This window comes from Telmatherina bonti (genome assembly GCF_933228915.1).
Source record: "Telmatherina bonti genome assembly, chromosome: 11".
Classification (NCBI taxonomy): domain Eukaryota; kingdom Metazoa; phylum Chordata; class Actinopteri; order Atheriniformes; family Telmatherinidae; genus Telmatherina; species Telmatherina bonti.
Genome location: NC_136629.1, coordinates 17,883,642 through 17,906,141, shown reverse-complemented (window position 1 = coordinate 17,906,141; position 22,500 = coordinate 17,883,642). Strand labels below are relative to the sequence as shown.

At 39.5% G+C, this 22,500-nt stretch overlaps 1 protein-coding gene across 2 annotated transcripts; it reads right to left on the bottom strand.

Annotated features, from left to right (window-relative positions):
- Positions 1 to 13: 13 nt before the first annotated feature.
- On the bottom strand, positions 14 to 22,467 carry marchf5 (membrane-associated ring finger (C3HC4) 5). Of its 2 annotated transcripts, XR_013771505.1 has the most exons (7): positions 22,097 to 22,467; positions 11,251 to 11,453; positions 2,914 to 3,044; positions 2,562 to 2,745; positions 2,191 to 2,357; positions 174 to 1,346; positions 82 to 104 (listed from the first exon to the last, which is right to left on the bottom strand). XR_013771505.1 is itself a non-coding variant. In XM_079249205.1 (6 exons), the coding sequence occupies exons 1-6, from the start codon at positions 22,138 to 22,140 to the stop codon at positions 1,230 to 1,232; spliced, it is 846 nt and encodes a 281-aa protein (XP_079105331.1). In that variant the 5' UTR covers positions 22,141 to 22,467; the 3' UTR covers positions 14 to 1,229. The 2 variants fall into 2 exon arrangements, 1 of the variants encoding a protein (XP_079105331.1); XM_079249205.1 differs by having other exon boundaries at positions 14 to 1,346.
- Positions 22,468 to 22,500: the final 33 nt, after the last annotated feature.

The following is a 22,500-nucleotide window of genomic DNA, read 5'->3' as shown; positions in this document are numbered from 1 at the left end:
AGAACTGGTACCACAGAAGTCCAATGGCAGAAGCAACATGTTTACAACACAGTTCACTTCGTCTCTTTTGGCAGAGTGGAGGCTGCAGTCGTCTTGAGATGATTCTAACAAAGAAAATCATATTTTACTCTCTGTTATGAGGTCATTTAAATCAAATTACATAATTTTCTCACCTGCCTTCAAGAGTTTAGATTTAGGAATTTCCAATCAGAACATTAGTTGGTTATGATTGCATTTAACTAGTGTCCTTTCATTGAGAGTGGCAATTAAGTTCTGCAGAACCAGCCTGAGGTTCACATTCAGGCAATTCAAGTTGACAGGCCGTAAGAACTTCACACATTGACACAGTCCAAGGAGAATTTTTCTTCTAGTGTCAGCAAGTTTTCCACATCTCCCAGCAAAGTGCAGTGAGAGCTGCTCCAGCTTAAAAAATAGCATCCAGCAGAGATGGGCTTGACCAAACGTGGAGGGCTGAGATGGACGACGAGGCATCACATCGGAGCGTTCTGTAAAAACCAAGGCAAAGCTCCAGGCTGAATGTACATCAACACTGCCAAGGCTAATGAAGGGATAAAACTTCAATCCAGTCTGGAGATCCCACTGCTGTTTACTTCTGATGTGTTAGGTTTAAAGTTAGCTTCTCCAGACCTTTTCCTCCTAACGCTTCAGTTTATTTTCTTATTGACACATTCCACACTGAACTTAGCCTTGATATTGGCAAATGTGACTTCTTTTTTTTTTTAAACCTGCAAAATAACATAAAACAATCATTTATTACCATTTTATAAAACATCTCCATTCCACATGCCCTGCACAATTCCTCTTTAAAATAGAGTGAGATGGGATAAGCGTTGGTTAAGTGATTGAAGCACATCCACGCTGCAGTTGCAGCGATTCTTGGAAGAGATGTGTGTTAGTGTGCAGTTACACACATGCATATTATCTGCTAACATGCTCCAGTTTTTTTTGCATCTTGTCCATCACCACACGAAAGCGTCACAAATCCAAAAATGGCATGTAGTGGTGGCGGCAGTGGTGAGTGGACTGGGGGGGAGGGGTAATCCTTGCGTGGATGTCAGTGGCGGTGCCATGAATCACTCCAGAACATGTGAGGTGTGGCGAGGAGTGATTCATAGTCTGTTTCACCTACACGTCCTCAACTCTCCACCCCCCTTCAAACAAGCGTTGGGTTCATCCGTCTGTCCTCTCTCTCGGCCGTGTGGTCTTCCTCAGGCCTCTTCCTGCTCTGGGAAGTTGAGGATCTTGCGGTGGGCTTGCCTCAGGTACTGCTGTTGTTTGAAGTAGACCTTAAATGCCCCTTTGATCGCCACGAAGGCAATGCCTCCCTGTGGAAACAAAACATGTTGAAAGACAGCTTAAAAACAGAATTAGCTAAACACATCAAAGCCCCCTCCAATCCACCCCCCCCCTAACTAGTGGCTTAAGTAAATCTTTAATTTCAAGCTGACTGTCAAACACCCACCTCTACAACACAAACAGCAGTTTACAGTGTTTCCTGTTCAGCTGTGAGCCAAACTAATACATGTTCACTATGTAGGCTCTTCTAACGTTGTCTTCCAGCTGCAAAACGTCACAGTTTACATTCACATTTACCAGATGAAAACAGAAAGGTTCAACTTGTCAAATATTCAGACAAAATGTGAGAATTCTGTAATCTTAAAAAAGCTCCTGCGTGGGTTCAGACCAGCTGTCAGGGTTAATCTTCATTGATAGAAAACCACTTGCATGTCCACCATCATGTGGACGGTGACATCTCATAACAATCTGCATAAAAACATCTGGATAAATTTTGCCCTGAATGATGGTTTTACTGGAAGCTCAGATATTTGCTGCTGAACTCTGAGATGGTCATGAGATTACAGCTGATGGGTTGTCAAAATGTGTTGGACTGAGTCACACTCATGCTTCACTTTCAGAGCAGAACCGGTTTTATCTGCATGAAGTCGCATCAGCAAACCACCACATGCAGGAGTGGAGGCGAGCAACCATCTGCTCGCCTGGGCCAGATTTCCATACAAATGCAGCAGGTTCTGTTTACTCTGCAGCAGCCATTTCTTCAACAATTAAACCCCTGCAGAAGTATTAATATTACTTACGACTGTCTGATTATTATTAAACTGGTTCTTAGTAACGCTGCACTGGGAGTATAATGAGTCTGTTTGCACCCACCAGGATGGTCCTCTGCAGGTTGGAGTTGACGCTGCTGAACATGAGCTTCCCCACGATAGTGGCGATGGTGGGGAAGACCAGAGCGCCGCACAGGATCCGTGTGGCTGACACATGGTCAGCCAAGGGGCTGGCTTCTGCAGGGATGCGAGGAACTGGGCAGCCGATCCCTGCAGTTCAAACATTTATTTTATTGTCAGCGTACCGCAGAGAGAGAAACTCATCAGTACAGTCACAGTCAGTTCAGGAGCTCAGGTGTGTAAAGTGTTCCTTGGTTACCAGCATTGCATTTATTTATTTTGACTGCCTCTGGATTTATGCATCCAACATGAAATGAGGAAAAGACTCAGGGGGTGAAAGGAGCATGTGCAGACCTGGAAAAATGCTGTTGAGGATCTGCAGCTTGTTGGAGTACTTCCTCCACAGACGCAGGACATAGTCCTCCCAGCGGATCATCTTTCCAAGGATCAGCATGACGGGGATGGTGGGCAGCCCGATGAGCAAGAACAGAGGGTCCGCCCGCTCCATGACATCCAGACCCTCCTTATGGCCCACCACCTGGACAGCACACAGTCAGAATTACTGCAGAGAAGTCAAACTAATTGACATTTATTCACAAATAATGAACTTTTTTCCTTTTTAAAGCTAGAAATAAAGAAATGCAGAACGTGCACGAGCTTCTAAACTGCACCGGCTTGTTGTCGACTTAAAGATCTGGCGGGATACCTGCATGACAGTGACGGCTCCATAAGTGACCGCAGTCCAATAGATGGAGCCCACCATGATGCCAGCTGCAGCAAACGGGCCGGCCTTCGAGATGAGCCTGTCAGCCAGGTCCAGCACGTAAACCACGGGACCTGATGGAGGCAAACGTCAGACATCACGGTACAAATTTACAGAGCTGTGCAGGAACAATTTAATCATGCTGCTCATCCAAACAGTCAAACACGTATTTGTTGGACGTTGAACTGTAGCTGACCACAGCAGGTTTCTCTGTATGATTCTGCAATGTGACATTTGTTTCCATCCAGAGTTGCCTTCATTTTTCTCCAAGATTGTGTACTGATGATGGGAAGTCAGCGCTTCGGCAACATTCTTTGGATTCTCTGTGAGGTTCAGGTCTGAACTGCGTGGTGGCCACACACAGGTTATCCCATTTTCCCTGATGGCAAATGCAATAACCTGCTCATTCACTACACTAAGGGTAGTCAGCTGGTCTGATTGTTTGTACATATAAGTTTGCTGAGCATGGACCTGAGCAGCTGCAGCAGCCCCTGATCATAGACTGCCCCCACAGGCTGGTACAGTAGCCGCTCGGCATGATGGCTGCATAACTTCATAATCTGCATAATCCCCACCCCACCTTCTGACAAGTGGTTTTCTGAAGGTTGCACAGCTGTTTTGCCCAAATCCCTTGATTTCTGTTCACACTGTGCGTGTAGAAAAGCTCTTAGTTTTACTATTAAACACAGCAATGATCACTACTCAAAGTTTTTTTTCCAAACATTCCTTCCTCAAAGACGATGGTCTCCTACTATACTTTCAGGATTGTGTTGGGCAGTTTTTAACCCTTTATAGGGCACTCAGTGAAATACCTTGAAATTTGAAATTTTAACCTAGAAATTGTCCTTCTGGTACGCACCAAGACGTCCATTCTGTTACTTTTTTTTAATTTTTTTATTATTATTTGTTTTATGCTGAAAATGAAAGAAAACAAAGTGATTTAAAATAGACACTTGCCTGATGAAGGATTGACCCAATTTTAGAAGTTTAACATCTCCCCAGAGTAATGTGACCTTTGTGAAACAGATTCTTTTCCATGACTACATGATGTGTCTTCCAACTTGAAAGTTTAAGAACTGACAAGCAACTTTTTGCCAGCTGAAACATAATTATTGATTCATTAACTACCCAATGGCAGGCTCTTACCTAATGGCTTAGCTCAATCTAGATGGTGATTGGATGGGCAGTGTATTTACATCAGTGATGATTAGTTTAAACGTGATCATATAAACAAGACAGGAAGCTACTAACATGATCTGTTGATCTCCATTTTATACTAAATATTTCACACATCTTCCTTCAGTTATGTTTTAATTGAGGATCCTTGTAAAAACCTAACAGTGACTATAAAATTTGGCATTGAATATATGCATAAACATCTGAAAATATCATATTGTACCTCTTAGAAAACTTTCAGCAGCTGAATTTTCTTTTTTTAATGTCTGATTTTTCTTTTCTTTCTTCTCACATATTAAATTAAAACATCTAAAAGATTCCAGATATTTTTTTTTGCTAAAGGTTGCAGTCTTAATTTAAAAAAAAAAAAAAAGAAAGAAAACTACCAAGTTGGGTGGCAAGTAAGCAGGGAATCTAACCAGAACAGTACTGTGTAAACAAAAAGCTTCCTTATCTGCCCCGAGAAGGAATTAAGTGCATTCAATCAAAACATCAGGAAGCTCACATGGAACAAACATGTGAAAGAAGAACATGACAACAATGCGGTTATGTGAAAGAACGCCTCATGTTCCTGGCTTATTGACACACAGGGAGGAGCGTTATTGAGGGCCGGTTTCTCCCAAGATTAAAAATAACCAGGCTAATTCTCAAAGAGCAAGTAACTAGGATTAATCTGAAAGCAAAACTCGCTCCCAGACCAGCGACATCCCTGTGTGACATCAGGGGCAGGACTGAGAAGAATAATAAAAGAGAAAAGAAATTCTCTGCTGTATCCTCCTCTCTGACATTCCAAGGAGACTCGAGGGAAATCATGCAATATTTACAGGAAGGCAACCTGATTTCCTCACTCAGACAGACTCATCCACATCCTAATAATAACCAGTCCAGGAGTCGGTGGGAGGAGAGCGGGGTGAGGACACCTCCGCAGGGACAGCACTGAGCTTGTGTGTGTGCCGCAGTGGAACTTTACAAGATCACAGCACACCATTCTGAGTTTAAGGCCCTGAATACAGGTTTTCTCAAACACACCTTCACTGAAAATAAAAATGTATTCATCCATCCATTTTCTGGATACATAGAAAGTGTTTTTAGTGAAGAACAAGTAACATTGGATATTTCCCACACTATCAATGTGTGAAATTAGTCCGCTGAAGAACCTCACCTTGATTTCAGCTACGCATGAAGTGCTTACGATCACTTCAGCGAGTACCTCATTTCTAGCAGGTACTTTCATTGTAATGGCAGATCTCACAGCTTATGGCTGATGTTGGTTCATCCTAAATTTTTGTCTGCTTGAAAACAAAACATTTCAGCTAAGGTTCCTTTACTAAACCTCATTAATTCAAGGCATGAATAGTAAGACAAAGTGCACAGTAATCATAGTCTTTGGTTACTAGCTAACAAACCCAAAACAAGAGAGACAGGTTCAATTTATAGCTCTGATGTTTACACAGTATGTTACTAAATGATAATAAAGGGATAGGTGTGTTTTGTAAACATAATACCATCCTAGATAACTAGTTTGGCTAGAGTGTAAACCTCCTTATATCTGTAAAAACCAGATGATTGACAGTTCATGCTGCTGGGGAAGGTGATGTTTGCCGGCAGGAAGGGCTTCTTGAATCTCTCTGTCTGATGGTGTATTTGGAGAAGACTCTGATTGAACACATGGTCCACTGTTTTTCTTACTGTGTTGTGTAGAGAGAGCGTTCAGAAGCTTGTGCACTGTTGCTCTCGACAACCAGCTCCAGAAAAGTCTCCAGGTCAGAACCAGCTTTCCTTATCAGTTTGTTTGGTTTCTTTGAGCCTCCGACTCAGATGCTACAACCAGTATGTGACGTCTTGGTGCTGAAGGATCTCAGCTTCTGTAGGAGGTAGCCTCCTGTTTCCTTTAATGTAGATGTTTCTGTGTTCCAGTCTAGTCTGTTCTTCAGCTGAACTCCGTTGGAGTTGGCCTCCATTACCGCAACTTCATCTCCAAGGATGTAAACATTGTTTTGTTTACTTCTGTTTCTTCTAAAATCTATCAACAAACAACATTTTAGAGCAATTTTAGAGCTGGAAGCCAGTCTTTAGTTCTTTTGTCTGTGTTTTTTTTTTTTTTAAATTTAAAATTTAAAAATGTCACATTTTTATGAGACCAATCATGATTTTCATTATTGGTCATTACTCAATTTTAAAAAACAAATAAACATATTTTGGATATTTTCATACAAACTCCAAGAGCAACAATAACCATCTTTCCTCAATTCAAAATCTCTGAGAAATTCTGAGTTTCCTGTCTGTAAATACTGTAAATGATCGAAATGCTGTTTAAAATGCATTTCAGTGGGCTCTCCAAGTTTAATATTTACTATTCATCCAATATTTAAAAAACTATCAATGTAAATGCTGCCATTTGAGTCACAAAAAAAGGGCATATTAACAAATTAATTCATTCACACTCACTTATACTTCATTTTATCCACATAAAACCCATCCAGGACTAATCTTACTGAAACTTGAGCGGTGCATCCTTTAAAACATCAACATTAGTGACAAACAATGCTTCATTTTCACACATTTAACCTTTGCTAAGTAATTGCAAACATTGCTGATCATGAAAACATCTGGCATGTCAACACTGAACCAAATCATCCCCCACAGTTTTAACTTTCTTTCAAAGACCCAAAATCAGTGCTACATATCTTTAGGTAGTGATTCTGGGACATTTTATATGTGATCAGAGAATATATGGAATATCTGTAATGCTGAGTCTCTGACAACGTGAAAGGAGGACTTAGTTCATTTGCACTTTTTGTCTGGACATGTCTGCAGCTGCATGATCCATCTGATCATTTATACTACAAGGCTTTTATGCAGGAAGAAAACAGAGAAACTCTTCATTCCCTTCAGTTAAAGACAACGTCAGCTCTCCTGGCAGGTGGATTAACATAATCACCTCTGAGCAATGGACACATTTGATGCAAACACTTGAGCAGATAGTTTCTTAAGCTTTAAATAGAAACCAAAATGGTGACACCAAATATTCTGGAATAACTTAAGGACATTAATACCCCCCCCAAGTTTAACTAACAATCAAGACACGCTGGTGTTGTGCAGTGACATCAGAGTAAATTCATTGTAGAAATATTGAAGTTCTGTGCAGCCTTTTGACAGCATTGCTTCTGCTCAGCGGTATAGGGAAGCACACAAAGCACTGAAGGCTACTTTAACTTCTTCTTCTTCTTAAACTCATAACACAAGCAGTTTTCTGAAGTAATTACTGATGCAGCAGCTCTCCACTACTGCCAAGCCTTTGATGCTTTCCAGAAGTCCTTTTACTGCACCTGTGTTTGCTGACCACACTAAGCTCCTAACGCTTGAGTGTATCATTATTATTATGGAAGACTCTGATGATGGCACCAGAGTCGCTTCCACTTTCTCCCAGAGCATTACGCCATGACCAGAAGGAACTGGGTCATCCCTAATGGATGCTGGCAGGATGGAGAACCGTGCAACTCATTACAGCCACTGGCAGCAGATTCCGTAATTAAGATCATTTGGAAAAAGGAGAAGGAAGAAAAATGAAACAGTTTTTCAGTAGTGGGGCAGACATTGGCACGCTGACTGGCGTGTTTACTCGCTCGGGGGGTGACTAAAGGAGCACCAGCAAGGACGCGGTGTCCTCAGAGATGTATTTCCAGCCACATTAGAAAGATCGACTGGCAGTGGCTTTACAGCAGGTGCTTCATGGGAGCGGAGCCAGAATAGCATAAAGCTGCTCTGGTCTTCAAGTGTTACTAACTTCCCCTTCTCCTAAACCAAAACTCCAACAAAGGGATGAAAACTTTGGTAAATGTGAGGCTACGTACTCACCTCTTTATCTTATCTGGTGGTGTGTGGGGAGGGGTTGTTTCTACCATAGTATGAATAATGTCTGTCAGGCTTGTGAAAGTGCACTGGCATCAGCAACAAACTTGAAAACATAGAAAGTGTGGCAGCTTCCCAGCTGTGCTTTTTATCTCGCCCCGCACACAGATTTAGCTCCATCACCGGAATGGAAAGCTGTCATTCAAGGACTGAAGCTGTTCCCAAACCTGGAAAAGCCAAAACACTCAAATTCCTTCGGTGTTTTTAGAGTGAAACTAGTTAACTGTGGCAGACTGTGAAATATGCAAAGCATTGATATAAAAGAAGCATTGTGTCAATTTGACCAGAATAAAGAAAAGAAAGAAAATAAATTCATGCAACAACTTCTCAACATATCTGTTAAGAAGTGTTTTTATAGATTAAATCAGAATTTGTAAATGCAGTTTGATCCATCTAAAATCATGAAATGAAAGAAGCAACAGTCCAAAAAAATCACAGCATTTCTGCTCTGAGGTCAAAGGGAACATCTTGTACTTTATCCTCATCACGAATCTGACATCAACAGTAATGTAAATGTGACGTTAAGAGTCCCAAAACAGCAGCTGTGATTTCATGAATTCATCAGCAGAGCGGCAGCATCACTCCGCTCGTCTCATCGGCACTCCATCAGCCTTTGATGAGCTGCTCTGTCGGCTCCTCCTGTGACCCATTTTCGCTCCTACTCCTCTCTCCCAGACACATCCAACACCCCCGCTCGCCTCCTTTGCCACCTCTGACAGTCGCTAGAGGAATTAGGGAAAAGAAAAAACTTTTTCCCAGTGGAGGAGCAGCTTCTGAGGAGAACTAATCAGACACTGTCCAGATGCTTTCAGCTACTACAGAGAAAATTAACATCTAAATTCAGAACATGCGCTACCAAAAATCCCATCATCAAACTGAGTGCTAGCCTCCTTTCACATCTACTGGGCCTCTCATCAAAACTGGAAAGATTTAAAGGAAGCGACAGGCAGCTAAATTAAACATAACACAAGTTTCTGTTGAGAAAAGTCTAAAGCCTTCTGGTGCTTTTTAGATCACTGTCTAAGAAGGGATCTCCCTGGACATCAACCACACTGAAGAGAAACTCCTCTAAAAATAAATCTCTGATGTATCCATCGCAACATTCTGCACATATTTATCAAACTACTCCAGCATCTGATTGCATATGAGGTTTTGAGTGGGCATAAATTATTTTTTCTGGGGCCGCAACAGTCTTTCATAGTGTTTATGTTTTTGATAAAGTTGGCCAAGCATGACAAACCACAAAGCCACTGTATGATCATGTGGTACAGTCAGAGGGGAAAAAAAGGGTACAAGTCTAAACTGTAAATTCTAACACTAACCTGTGAAGCTGAAGCTCTATTCATGATGTCTGAAAGCTCACAAGGAAAGCACAACACAAACAAGACCGGAAAAGGATAGAACTGATTGGTTTAGGTTTTAATCAGATGATACAATTATCCCTTCTGTAATTAATGTTCCCATGAACACCACCAAGAACAGATGATGATCCTGTGTAGCCATGATTTTTAGGGCTATGACGATACGCTTTTGTCTCAATTCGATTCAATTTTTTTTGGGTGCCAATTCAATGTAAATTGCTATTCTCACGATTATGCGATACTGCTGATTTTTATAAACTAAACCAATGCGAAATGTGCAAAACTTGTTTTGATAGTCATTTTACTTTATTTAAATTAGGAAAAAACGACACAGTAGCCAGACTGTCATTCTGCTGCTATAATGCCCAGGAATACAAGAAAAAAGATCAATCAAAACAATAAAAATGGATTATTATCCATTATTATTATTATTATTATTATTATTATTATGGATTATATGTATTTATTTGGAAAAAAAATCAATTTTTTTAACCAAAAAAATCTATTTTAAAATTGTGAAGCACCGATATTCGATATTTCGATTTGATTTTCCCACCCTAATAATTATGTTTATGTAGCTTGGATGTCCTTTCATCATGGTGCTTGGCAACAAGTCAAGCACCTCAGTTTCACAGAACAGCTATATCTGTCAGTCTGCCCCCATTTTCCAGGTATAGATGAATTTCTAATAAGTGCTTTTTGGTACACTGAGTGCACCAGATCAGAGGGAGGAAGGAATCAGAGGTTGACAGACTTATTCCCAGATGCCAAACAAGTATCAATAACAAGCTCTGAGAAAAATATACAGGCATATATGCTGAAGTGAAAAGTGACATCTTAAAAAAAAAAAAAAAAAAAAAAAAGAAGGTCACACGAAACATTCATTTTATGGCATCAAAGTGAGTGACAGCACAACCCTGGCTGCTATATATACCTGAACCTGTTTACCAGCTGGGCCCAGGCTCCAGCTGGTTAATATTGTCTTAGATCCAACTTCAGTCTCAAATTGCAACTTCTCTTTGTGGCACATGGTCAGCTGAGAGACAAGTGTATGGACAATAAATACATCCAACAGTTCTTTCAATAGATAAAACAACAACTATCTACAATCTGCTCTGCCAAAAAAAAACGTTCTTTTAAAGAAGTATGAGGAAACTAGAGGAGAAAAAAAAGACCTGCTCTGGCAAAATAAGCAAGTGTTGGTGCATTTTCCTTATACAAGTCACAACAATGGAAGCACTCATCACTATAAGGTGTCAGGGTAACTAAGGCTTCTGCTTCACCAATCAGCTGATGGTCTACCAGCCAGGAACCGGGCCTTTTAAGGTGAGCACTCTTCTATTCTTTGTCAGACTGAAAGGAAATATTTATCATCACAGGAGCAAGCCGGCTCTGCAGTAAACAAACATGCGCTCAGGCAAAACAGACTGAGCACCTGCTAAAGCTTTGGATTTAGTTACAGGCAGCAAAGAGCTTCAGCAGTCTGTTTACACTGACCTACTCTGTAATGTTGCTTCAGTGCTGACAACTCCCACAATAGTTACACTTCTGACATTTTAACTGTATAGAAAACCTCCAAATCATGAGTTAAAATTGGTCTCACAGGCTCTCCTGATCACTCTACACCTATCACTTTTAAAACTTAAAACACGACACTGGAAGCCTCCATTCTGCCACAACAGGAGGTAGGAGAGTTCCCACACAAACACAACAGATGAGGAAGGACCCACCACATCAATATGAGCTTTAAATGAAACAACTGAGAATTTATGTCCACTATTCCTGTTATGACTTTTTTTTTTCAGCTTGTTCTTTCTGAAATGCAACCCACCTAGTTTGGGAAAGACAATGAGATATTCTGCATTGCACTGTGGACAAGCTACACGCGCTGTGCTGTTGCCCCGCTGCTTCTCGTCCACCCAGCGCTGCAGGCAGGACTGATGAACCCACTTGGTTGAGCCGCGGCATCGACACGGTCGCACCCACTCTGCCGTACGGTCGTCCTCGTCTGTGGCGAAGCACACCCAGCAGCTCCTAAGACAAACGTACACACCCAAAGGTGTGATAACTTGATTAAACACATGCACAGGTAGAAGAAGGATCTTTATGTCCCTTTGAAATGAGAGCTGGTTGTCACAAGGCGGACGTGGGATGGTTCTGTCCAACTAAAAGAAACAAGTCTGCCATCCTGCTATGAGCATGCAATGAATAACAAAAAAAAACATGAGAAACAGTTTTATTTCTAATCCCATCATGATGATTTCTTTTTTCTTTGACCAACTTTTACTGAAAATACAACCTGGCCATTGCAGGTCTAGTCTACTTGTGTTTGTTGATTTTTTTTTTTTTTTAAATAAAGAATACACACCACTCATTTCCTCTGCTTCATGTGAGTCCAGCATCGAGGATGTAATTAAATTTCCAATTTCCTGGACTTCAGTACATCTACAGCTGTGACATTAGATTGCTTTTCCATAATTCTATGCAGTGTGTGGTTAGATAGAAAGTTCACCACACGTGTGTTTAAGTGTTTGCAACCAGTTTGAAAAATCCAGGGCAGTGATGCTTAGTTAATCAGCGAAGCCGTGATCAGGAGGTCATAATATCTTTTGTGTACAAGTCTAATGAAGAAAAGTGATGAAAGTGATGAAGATATTCCTTCCAGTCTTATTTATAATGATTTAGGAGTGAGATAAGCCCATTCATAGCAAAACCACAGGATCAGGGAGTGTTTCAGTGTCCTCACATGACTTTCAGCCGCTTCATCCACATGCAGTATTTATCTTCTCACCGTTCTAGTTAAAACCTACATACATGGTCAACTTTCTACGTTACCGAACAACCTGTAACAGAGATGCCTCCATTACGTAACTGAATAAAGGTTTGATTACAAGGTTTACACAACTAGAAATTTCACACAATAGTATCAAACTTCTACATTTTACAAGTCTCTGTTGTGTTTTTAACAGGTTGACAGGAGCACAAAACCCTGATCGCTTTCTTCTCCAGGGAGCAATACTTACACAACACATACTGCCTCCTTTCAGTTTGGATTTACACCCATCATAATAGAAATATCTATCTGTAGTATAAATAAACTATAGATCAAAAGGTCAACTCCATTCCTGGAATACAAAGGAGCACATCAACCCAGCACTGGATGTTGCCATGTCAAACCAACTTCAGAAATAGTGGCCTAAATCCCAAGTTTTACATCAGATGCCTTTAGCATGTCAACCACAACTAACTATAAACTGAGACATTATTCTTTAAATCATGATGCTAAAAGACGCAAATGAACAAAACATGCTTTAAAGCAGCAGCAGTTTTGTAGAAATGCAGCAAGCTCCAGCAGTACTTTAGCCACAGTGCTTGACTCAGCAAATTCCCACAGAACACCATGTACTGTATGTTTCAGCTTTCCTTCCCCCACGGCTGAATAATGGATGCCAAATCTGCAGCCTTCTGTCAGAATCAGGTGGAAGTCTATGTTCACTCTGTTTCCAGCTACATAAGAGTTTGGGGAGGGGGGAGTCCTGGTCCGCTGTCACAGACTGGGTGGCAAACCTGGGTTATGTGCTTATCTTGCTGCTTGCATGTAATAAATTATTTTCCAATACTGTCCTTGTGCTGAATAAAACATGACAATGCAGGACAAAAGGATTCGAGTGGAGGTGCTCGGATGACATGTCCATCAAAGGGCTACAGCGGGAACATGGGGTGAATCCGAGCCTGACAGGATCATCAAGCATCTATTCACACTCCAGTCTTAATTGAGGCCAACCAGTAGCCACCCCCTCCAGTTTGCCTCTGACCGGTACTATCAAGTTAAGTCAACCATGTAAACTTTTCACATGAAATGCAAAGCTGAAAAAAGTTACCAATGAATATTTTCATATGATGCCTAAGGAGGCACAGAAGCAAGAAAAACTGAGGCAGCAATAAAATGTAAGGCTGACACTTCAGTGGACAGATGTCTCCACAGGGGCTCAGAAAGGAGAGCTGCCTTAGATTCTTCCTGTAACCGAGCCCCTGAGCATGACAGGATCCAATACAACAGTGAAATGCAACCCTCTGAGAGAAACCTTAATCTCCAGCTCGCCGTTGCCTCAGTCCTGTTCAACAGACCATTTGAGGAAAATAAGCCAAAGCTACACGTGTACAAAATGTCTACTGAATACAGACAAGTTCTTCTGCATTTTTTAAAGGTAGAAGTCTTGGAAAAACAAAAATACTGTGCTTGAAAATACATGTAATATAATTGGCAATTATATTATCATGTGGATTTACCTTTAGCCATGTTTACATCAGCCAAATTTCTTCAATCAGTTACGATGCTGATCGGATATATTCTGTTGACATTGACTCTGAAAAGTTATTCTGATCATGTTTTCATGCACCATGTTTCAACAGAATAAATCCTTTTGACATGTACAAAATTGTTGGACTTTCCAGAAACAGCATTAGAAGAAAAGAAAAGGGTTTCCGATGTAAACAAACACTCCTGCATGTTCATATTCATTGCCATCTTACGGATCTCGGTTCCTCCCACCTTCATGACTTTAGGTTCTTTTGAAATGGTAAGCAAGTTATTTCGGCCACATATTGACCAGTTCCTTTGTGTTTTGGCTATATTAAATAACAACCAAGTCGCCAAGTAACTGTGACATACAATCTATAATGTATAGTATGGAATTTTTCATGCAAACAAATGTGAATAAGAATCTGCCAAAACCACCCATCTCGATCAGAATGGCATTTTGATTTGAATGAGCGTAATCTGACCACAATCTTCCTATTATGTTTTTTGTGATGCCTTTTTATTCTGATCATGTTTTTAATCAGTTTGTGTCCATGGAAACATGGCTACTGTTCGAAAGCCATTTCCCCCATTTCTTGATAACACTTAACAAGTCAAGGCTGTTTGTATGTATATACACGTATTCAAACGCATTTCTGTACAAGGCTAATTATTTGTGTGGGTTATTCCTACATCACCTCATTACTGCTAATCAAGATCTGGAAAGTGTTACCTGTTGAGTTAACCACTTATAAACAGACAAGCTCAAGAGGGCTGTTACTGCTTCGATGCATGTTAATCCAGCTCATGTACACCAACTGCTTTGAAACTTCAAGGGAAAGTGAGCAGCAGCTTGGTTTATCCCTTTGATTTCTGAAAAATCTGCTAAGATCAAAAGACCATGCTGCAGTGAAAGGCTGCAGATCCTTTAGAGCTTTACTTCAGCTGCAGATGCAATTCTCACAACTGAAGAAAACACAAAGCTGTGTCACACTGTCACACACACGTAGGACAGCAGAGTTTAGCCATTAAATAAAAAGAAACAGTCTTACACTGAGATCAACACTCTATACAAAGAAGTGTGCAGCAGCACCACTACTCTCACATCATCTCATCTCACAATTCAGGTTCCCATTCTTTAAGGGGTAAGCCTTCCAACATCAATGGTCATCTGAATATGTGAAAAAATGGATGGTCAACATCAATCCATCCATCCATCACTAAATAAATAGTATGACAAGAGAGAAAGAGGCACAAAGATCTTAAAAGTATAAGGGTTTTTGTCTCTGCAATAACGCAGTCTGTCAGATGATTTTAATCAAGTGAGAAATCCAGTTACCCAGAGTGAGAGATTAATAGCATCTTTTATGAGTCAGTGTCTGGTGAAATGAACATTTTGTACATAAAATGGAGAATGTCAGCTCCAGTAGTGGTCCTGAAAAGTTACCATGGTTATTTGTTCTTGGGTATTTTCAACACAAGCCTGGAAAAAAGGGCGTCCTGAAAACATTCTGCAATGCAACATCAACTCTTGCTACTAACACAACCAGGATTTGTTCTTCGCAACCAAACACTTTTTTTCAAAGTTTAACTTCCATTCAGTTCATTTAAAGCTTTAAAAACAACCAATGAAATCTTAAAATAATTTCTAAAACACTTAGGCAGTCATTGCAAAGAAACAAAGAATAAAAGCGTGCACGACTTAAACAAAAAGATTAAAAGGTAAAAAAAATCATTTCCCTTTTGAAGAAAGATGAAGGTGATAAAAAACTCCACTTTAAATCGGCATTAACAAGTAGGGCTGTGACGATATGCTTTGGTCCCGATTCGATTACGATTTTTTTGGGTGCGGATTCGATTTAAATTGAGATTGTCACGATTCTTTGATATTGCTGATTTTTGTAAACTGAAAACAAAAAAATGTAGAAAACTTTTTTTTTGCTCGTCAGTTTTATTAATTTCAATAAGGAAAAACAACAGAGTAGCTAGAAGGAGAAAAGTAAAAAGATCAATGAAAACAATTAAAATTAATAAAAAAAATAATGGATATTTTTTGGGGGTGGGAAAAAATTATATATGTATGTATGTATGTATATATATATATATATATATATATATATATATATATATATATATATATATATATATATGTATGTATGTATGTATGTATGTATGGAGAGTGAGAGAGTTTTTTTTTGTTTTGTTTTTTTTTTTAACAAGAAAATCAATCTTAAAATTGTGAAGCAAAAAAATCACAATATTCAATTTTTTTCAATTTGATTTTCCACCCCTATTAACAAGCCAGTATTATATTCCAAATTTAAGGCAAACTTCTGAGAGGTTATGCTTATGCTATGTTGTTTATTAGAGTTTCATAAAGAAACTTTGTCTGCTGAATAAAGACTATTTAGACCCATGACAGCCTAAGAACATTCCATAACCAGCAACCATAACTCCAGTACATGCAGTGCTAGTCACTGTAACCTTTGTATTTTACCATGTGCACAGATATCTAGGAAACAGTGTTTGTTTATGCTTCATTGCCACAGCTGCCTTGCTTTCATAGTTCGAAAAACTTACACCAGTAATAGATTACAGATAATTAAAACAAATCAAATTTTAAAGAGCACGAGCAGCCCTGTGACACATCTCAAGCTCATGTGCTGTAATTATCTTAAATACTGTTATGATTATGGTGCTGAATGTAAATTTTCAGTGTAGAATGCCATGAATCCTTGGGTTGGGGCAGAGCCAGAGGGATGGCATCAGGTTAAAATTGTTTGGAATGAAGAAGTCAGATCTGCCAGATAAACCACTTTTAATAAGTAGTATTACTTGGCTTGGCTCTCCGTGGCTTTTCATGCAAGCTATTACCATACATCACAGCTTATTTATGCAAATTTGAGATTTCCAAGACAAGAGGAGTCAATTGAATTCAGCTTTTGATTTCAGTTTGTGGAATACATCAAAAATCATCAGAATGAGGGTTTTAAAAAAAAAAAAAAAAAAAAAAAAAAAAAAAAAAAGGGAAAATCAATATTTCCATCAAATAAATCTGGTAAACTACCATCTGGTTGGAAAAAGAAATACAGGCATTTATTGCCTATGACTATACATTCTACTGTAATTCTATGTATAATTTATTTTAATATGCACCACAAATAAGTTTAGACTATTTTCATTTAACACCTAAATTAAATCACAACTAAATGAGCCAGTTGTCGTTCACTAGTATGAAAACAGCTGGTTCAAACTAGCAAATGCCTTTTTGATTCGAATCCAAGTCCATTTGTTTGGAAAGTGTAAATGCTGCGCTGCCTTTGGTGGGAATGGAGATATATTATTGTAAAGGTTTGGGGCGTTTGACCAAAGTGCTGTGTGCAATCTCAGTCTGAATGGATACACGCCCTAACAACTAAGCTGAGTCCCCAATCGGACCGAGTCTAGCAGACAGTCTTTTTGTGAATGTACTCTTATTTCCAGGTTCATTTCCACCATCTAGAAGAATGAAAGAGTTTATGCCTTTTAATGGCATCATCTGCCCAATCTTAATAGCAGTGATATTTCCTTTAATATTATGGATCAGCTTTCATTTAAAAAAAAAAAAAAATCCGCTGTGATTCCTTAAAAGAGTTATTCATCAGATTATTAGCAGGCATGTACTACAATCACACAAAAACTAGAGAATTGCAATTTAATAACTCAGCAGCTACTAAAAAATCATAAATCATGGCAGGCCTAAACATTTATTTCATATTTATCAACCCAGTGTAAGAAAAAAGGTTAGGCTGGACTGAAACATGTCACCTGCATCTGCTTATGAAACACTGCATTGCAGAGGCAGCTGACTGCTTGTGGTATGCCCAGATAAGAGGCGGGAGGAGGGCATGTGTTTGCCAGCGATAGAGGCCTGGTGCAAAAGTGTCTAAAAGCAAGAACACACGACATACATCTCATTGCTATCGGCTCCTCAAACACTGTCAGGGTTATTGCTTCTGCCATGCACCTGCAGCACGTAGCTGGGGCACTTTCCACAAAGCCTGCATGCACTTTCTTTCTTTTGGCTACTGTACCTTGTGCTTGGGAAATAGGTTGAAAGTCCAAAGATCAATATTGACAAAGTGCAGTGTCAAATACCTCTTTCTACACACTGCTCATGCTATCAGATTTAGTTTTGAAGGAAAAAGTGTAAAATGATATTGGACTTAATGTTGCTGCTTCTCACCACAACTCAGTGCAATGGGGACTGAGCTCTACATAACCCTGGTTAGTTGTGAAAAATATTTGTCGTCCAAGGTTTAAAAACTCATTTCTCATGTGAGTAAAGTCTATGATCATTTTGTGCAGTTAGGTCTAAACAATGATCAAAACCATGACAACCAACAACTTATAATACTGTGTTAGAAGTTCAAACATGATTATCTATGAACAATCACTCTCACAGCTGGTTAGATCCAATTACTGAACTGTTAACTTCTTACGAGGACGTGATTTACAAGTTAGAATAGCATTTTTTACAGAAGTGGAAACAGTGCTGTTTTTATAAAACTGAGTGGAAAATATGGACAGTATTTCATTAAGAGTAGAGTGATCGATGTAAAAGATGGTCATATATCAAATTATTACCCAGCTGACACGACTTGAACATTTTTTTTTTCCCAATAGATGTGGCTAATATCCGATCTACATTACATCAGTATATTGCTCATGATCGGCTTAATTTTCAACATGAGGCTACACAAGATTGGACTGGATTCAAATATATTTACTGCAACAATAGAGCAATACAAGCAATTACCTCAAAAACAGCTAAACTGGTGGTCAAGTTTTTCTTGTCCACCTTAATCTTTCCCTATCCAGCTTGAAAATCGTTTGCCTGCCTCTGGGACTAAATATCATCCATAAGCTCCCACTATAAATTTCTTTGTGTTCGCCTCAAATCTAATCCCCCGAGTCTCATAAATATATAAGTTTTCTGTGGTTGTAAAACTACATTTAAAAAAAAAAAAAAAAAGGTATCTGGAACTATCATTATAGTTGGAAGTCCTGTTCATGTTAAAGTTAGACCAAATTCCTTTCTTTCTAATGACCAAATCTGATATACACTAAATCGAAACATGAACACCACGTCCTATAAATGTGACTGTTGCTTAGATCATCTGGCACTTATAATACATAAAAACCTACATAAAATGACTCTGACTTTATGAATAAAGCTACAATAAAAAATATGCACTTCAGCTTAGGTTATGTTAGATCACTACAAGCTAAATTATAGTATGCACTATTAATTGAAATTATACATGAAGCCAAATACAGTGTAATAACTATGCTGAATTTGCACCTTTTCTATGCATTTAATTTTTTTAATACTGGTTTGCCAGCTTCCTGTAGAAACAAAAGAACAATCATACTCTGAATATGTGAAGTTTGTCACATGTTGCTCCAAAATAGATGACATGTCCTGAAACTCCAATAGGAAGTAAAAAGATTAGGCTTTCATCTCTCTGTGTAGCCAACTACCTAAAAATTGGCCTTACCCTATACTCTTGTTTAGGACTATAACTCTTGTTAAATATCTACCAATAAAGTACCATGATGGAGCTCATCATGACTACGGTAAAAGAAGTTCAATGGGGTTCAAAAGAAATCAGTGTGCATGACAAAGGACATCTGTGACACTTCAATATGGAAATAAACATCAACATGTTCCTCAAGTCTATAAAGTCTCTAAACCTCCTGTTACACTGATGACACTCAGCTTTTCCTCTCCTTCCCTCCAGATGACACGACCGTCTCAATGAGAATATCAGCTTGTCTTGCTGATATTTCTGCAAGGATGAAGGCTCGCCACCTTCAGCTCAATCTGTCCAAGACAGAGCTCATTGTCTATCCCGCCAATCCTTTCTTACATCCGCAATTAAGTGTGAAACTCTATCACACTTGTTTCTGTGTCTGCTGCCTGTAATCTTGGTGCCATATGACCAGTTTACCTTTAAGGTCCATGTTGCCTCGGTTGCCTGTACTTGCTGATATGCTCTCTACAACATCAAGAGAATCAGACCGTATCTGACAGAACACACGACTCAGCTTTTGGTTCAGGTTCTGGTTATTTCACGCATCGATTACTGCAATTCCCTTCTGGCAGGTCTGCCTGTCTCTGTTACACCTCTGTAGATGATCCAGAATGCTGCAGCACACCTGGTTTTCAACCAACGCAAACAAGCTCATGTCACTCCACTGCTAATCATACTTCACTGGCTTCCGGATCGCAGCACACAAATTTAAAGTTTTGCTTCTGGCTTACAAAACTATAACTCAAATGGCTCCCGTCTACCTTCACTCTCTAATTCAGACCCACACTCCCTCTTGACAGCTACGTTCCACCAGTGAAAGATGCCTCATGTTACCACCAATACATGGGACTAAATCACTAGCCAGACTTTTCCTCTGTTGTGCTGCGATGGTGGAATGATCTCCCAAACTCTGTCCGATCTGCAGAGTCCTTGTCTACTTTTGAGAGCAAGCTGAAGGTTCAGCTCTTCAAGGAGCACTTCCACAAATAGTTTAGCTATAGTTGTCGGAAAAGTTGGAGAACTTAGCCCAGTTCTTTGCAACAAACATTATGGTATTAATTCTTTGTATTTTAACATAGATAATGTTGTGGAGTGGGAAGTAGGGCTGCACAATTAATCCGATTTTGATTGTGATCACGATTTTGGTGGCCACAATTAAATAAACCTGATTGTCAACGATATTTACATTCAAAATCTGAGCTCTGCTGCATGCATCTTTGATCACACAAGTTCTCAATCAGCAGTCTACCAACCACTAGGGGCCCGAACACGTGGTTAAGGCTTCATTAAGCTGCCTAAATACCAAGTGCGCACACCTTTTACCAGCAGCCAGTTAAGTATCGTTGGATTGGTTGGACATTTGAGGTCCGCATTTTTCCTGTTGCAGCTAAAAAATATTGTTTTGATTAAACAGCTGATTGAGGTGGCATTAAAATACACAAACCCTGCTGTGTGCACAACTTCCCCTGCCACGGACGAAGTTGCTCGTTAAATATGAAATAAGCAGCTTCATTGCACAAAAAGCAGACATCGCCTCCCACATTGATCCCTCCCAACTTTAGACAAAGCTTCTTTTAGAGGATGTTACAAGCTTTAGAGTGATGAGAGCGAGTCATGTCGAGAATGGAAAATACAGCTGCATCAAAACACTGGATAAGAAATATGAGATCCCTTTGTGTAATTATTTCTCCAAAGGGGCATTGCCTGCGCTGTATGAAAAATGTTGAGAGAATAATGAGGGAGTAACACACACACATACATATTATATATATATATATATATATATATATATATATATATATATATATATATATATATATATATGATGTAGAGTTGTCAGGTAGGCTATTTACAAGTGGTGCATTAAAAATATATGTTTTTCCAGACACAATGAATGATCATGATTAATGATCATGATTAATAATCATGATTACGATACTGCTCAAAATAATCGTGATTATTATTTTGGTCATAATCGTGCAGCCCTAGTGGGAAGGGAGAAAAACAAACAAACAAAAAAAAAGCCTCTACCACTTAATGTAAGGACCTGCGTCCAACTGGACAGTCCACTAGCACCTTCCTACGATGTCCTCTACTGTTTGATTTAGTGCTTGTGTTGTTCTCACTCATATGCAAGTCGCTTTGGATCAAAGCATCTGCTAAATGACTGTATAATAGAATAGAACAGAACAGAACAGAATAGAATAGAATATAAAATATTTCATTGTTTGCAAACAATAGCAATGGTTTCTATTCTGATTCGAGTTCTGGTGGTAGCTTTGGCACTTCTTCAAGGATAACCTGTCAATATCTTCCTAGTCTTAAGGTCGTCGTGACACCTGATGTGTATTTCATAATAAAACGGAGAAGATTGACGTGTTATGTTTGATAACCATCTCGCAGAACCGAGTTGCCTCCTTGTGCAAGAGTTCATAGATAATGAGATAATGTTTCGGAAGTAATAGATCAACCAAACACGAGGACTTAACACATTTGAAAATGGAAAAGGTCTTTGCGAACTATTAGTAAAGGGTTAAGATCATTTAAGATGACTTCCGGAAGAATAAATTGATTAATTTAATGTTCGTAGATAACTGCAAAGTGGCGTCCTTCATCAATCCTGCAAAACAGATAAAGACACACAGCAGTGTTTCCGGGACAGAAGTCCAGGACTGTAGAGTTTCAAAGGAAAATCAAGAATTTCTAAAGTGAAAACAGACAGTAATTTTTACCAGCTGTTGTGATTTATTGTGAAGCTACGTTAACTCCCACTAGCATTTTAGCCTTTCACCTGAACTCACCTGTCCAGATTCTGCTGCGTGACCACGGCACTCTGTTCCGCCATTGTCACAGACAGTGACAACAAGGTGAGGCGCTGTCTTCTTGATAGATTGAGTAAACTACGTTATAAATAAAGCATTAAACGACACTCCTGTTTATATGCTACAACGGAGGATGGCGTTAAATCTCTTGCTAGCTAACTAGCTACACAGGCCTCTGTGTTGATAAAGCGCGTTGGCCACAAACGAGCCCAGTATTAAGCATAAAACTACTCCCACGCGGTCATGGCTGTCTAAATAGCATTTCCCTGTGGCCAATGCACTATTTCGAGTAAAAATCCTCTTTAAACCTGTTATGGCCTCGTTTGGCGTGACCGTTTGACTCCATTGACTGGCCGTCTCTGAGGTAACGCAAAATAGCACGC

What these genes read in the sequence shown, in the direction of transcription:
- marchf5 (XM_079249205.1), bottom strand. Translation starts at nt 22,140, where the DNA reads ATGGCGGAACAGAGTGCCGTGGTCACGCAGCAGAATCTGGACAG. An exon ending in GAGCCGTCACTGTCATGCAG is followed by an intron (nt 2,746 to 2,913) that starts GTATCCCGCCAG and finishes TGTGCTGTCCAG; the next exon opens with GTGGTGGGCCATAAGGAGGG. An exon ending in CCTCAACAGCATTTTTCCAG is followed by an intron (nt 2,358 to 2,561) that starts GTCTGCACATGC and finishes TTTGAACTGCAG; the next exon opens with GGATCGGCTGCCCAGTTCCT.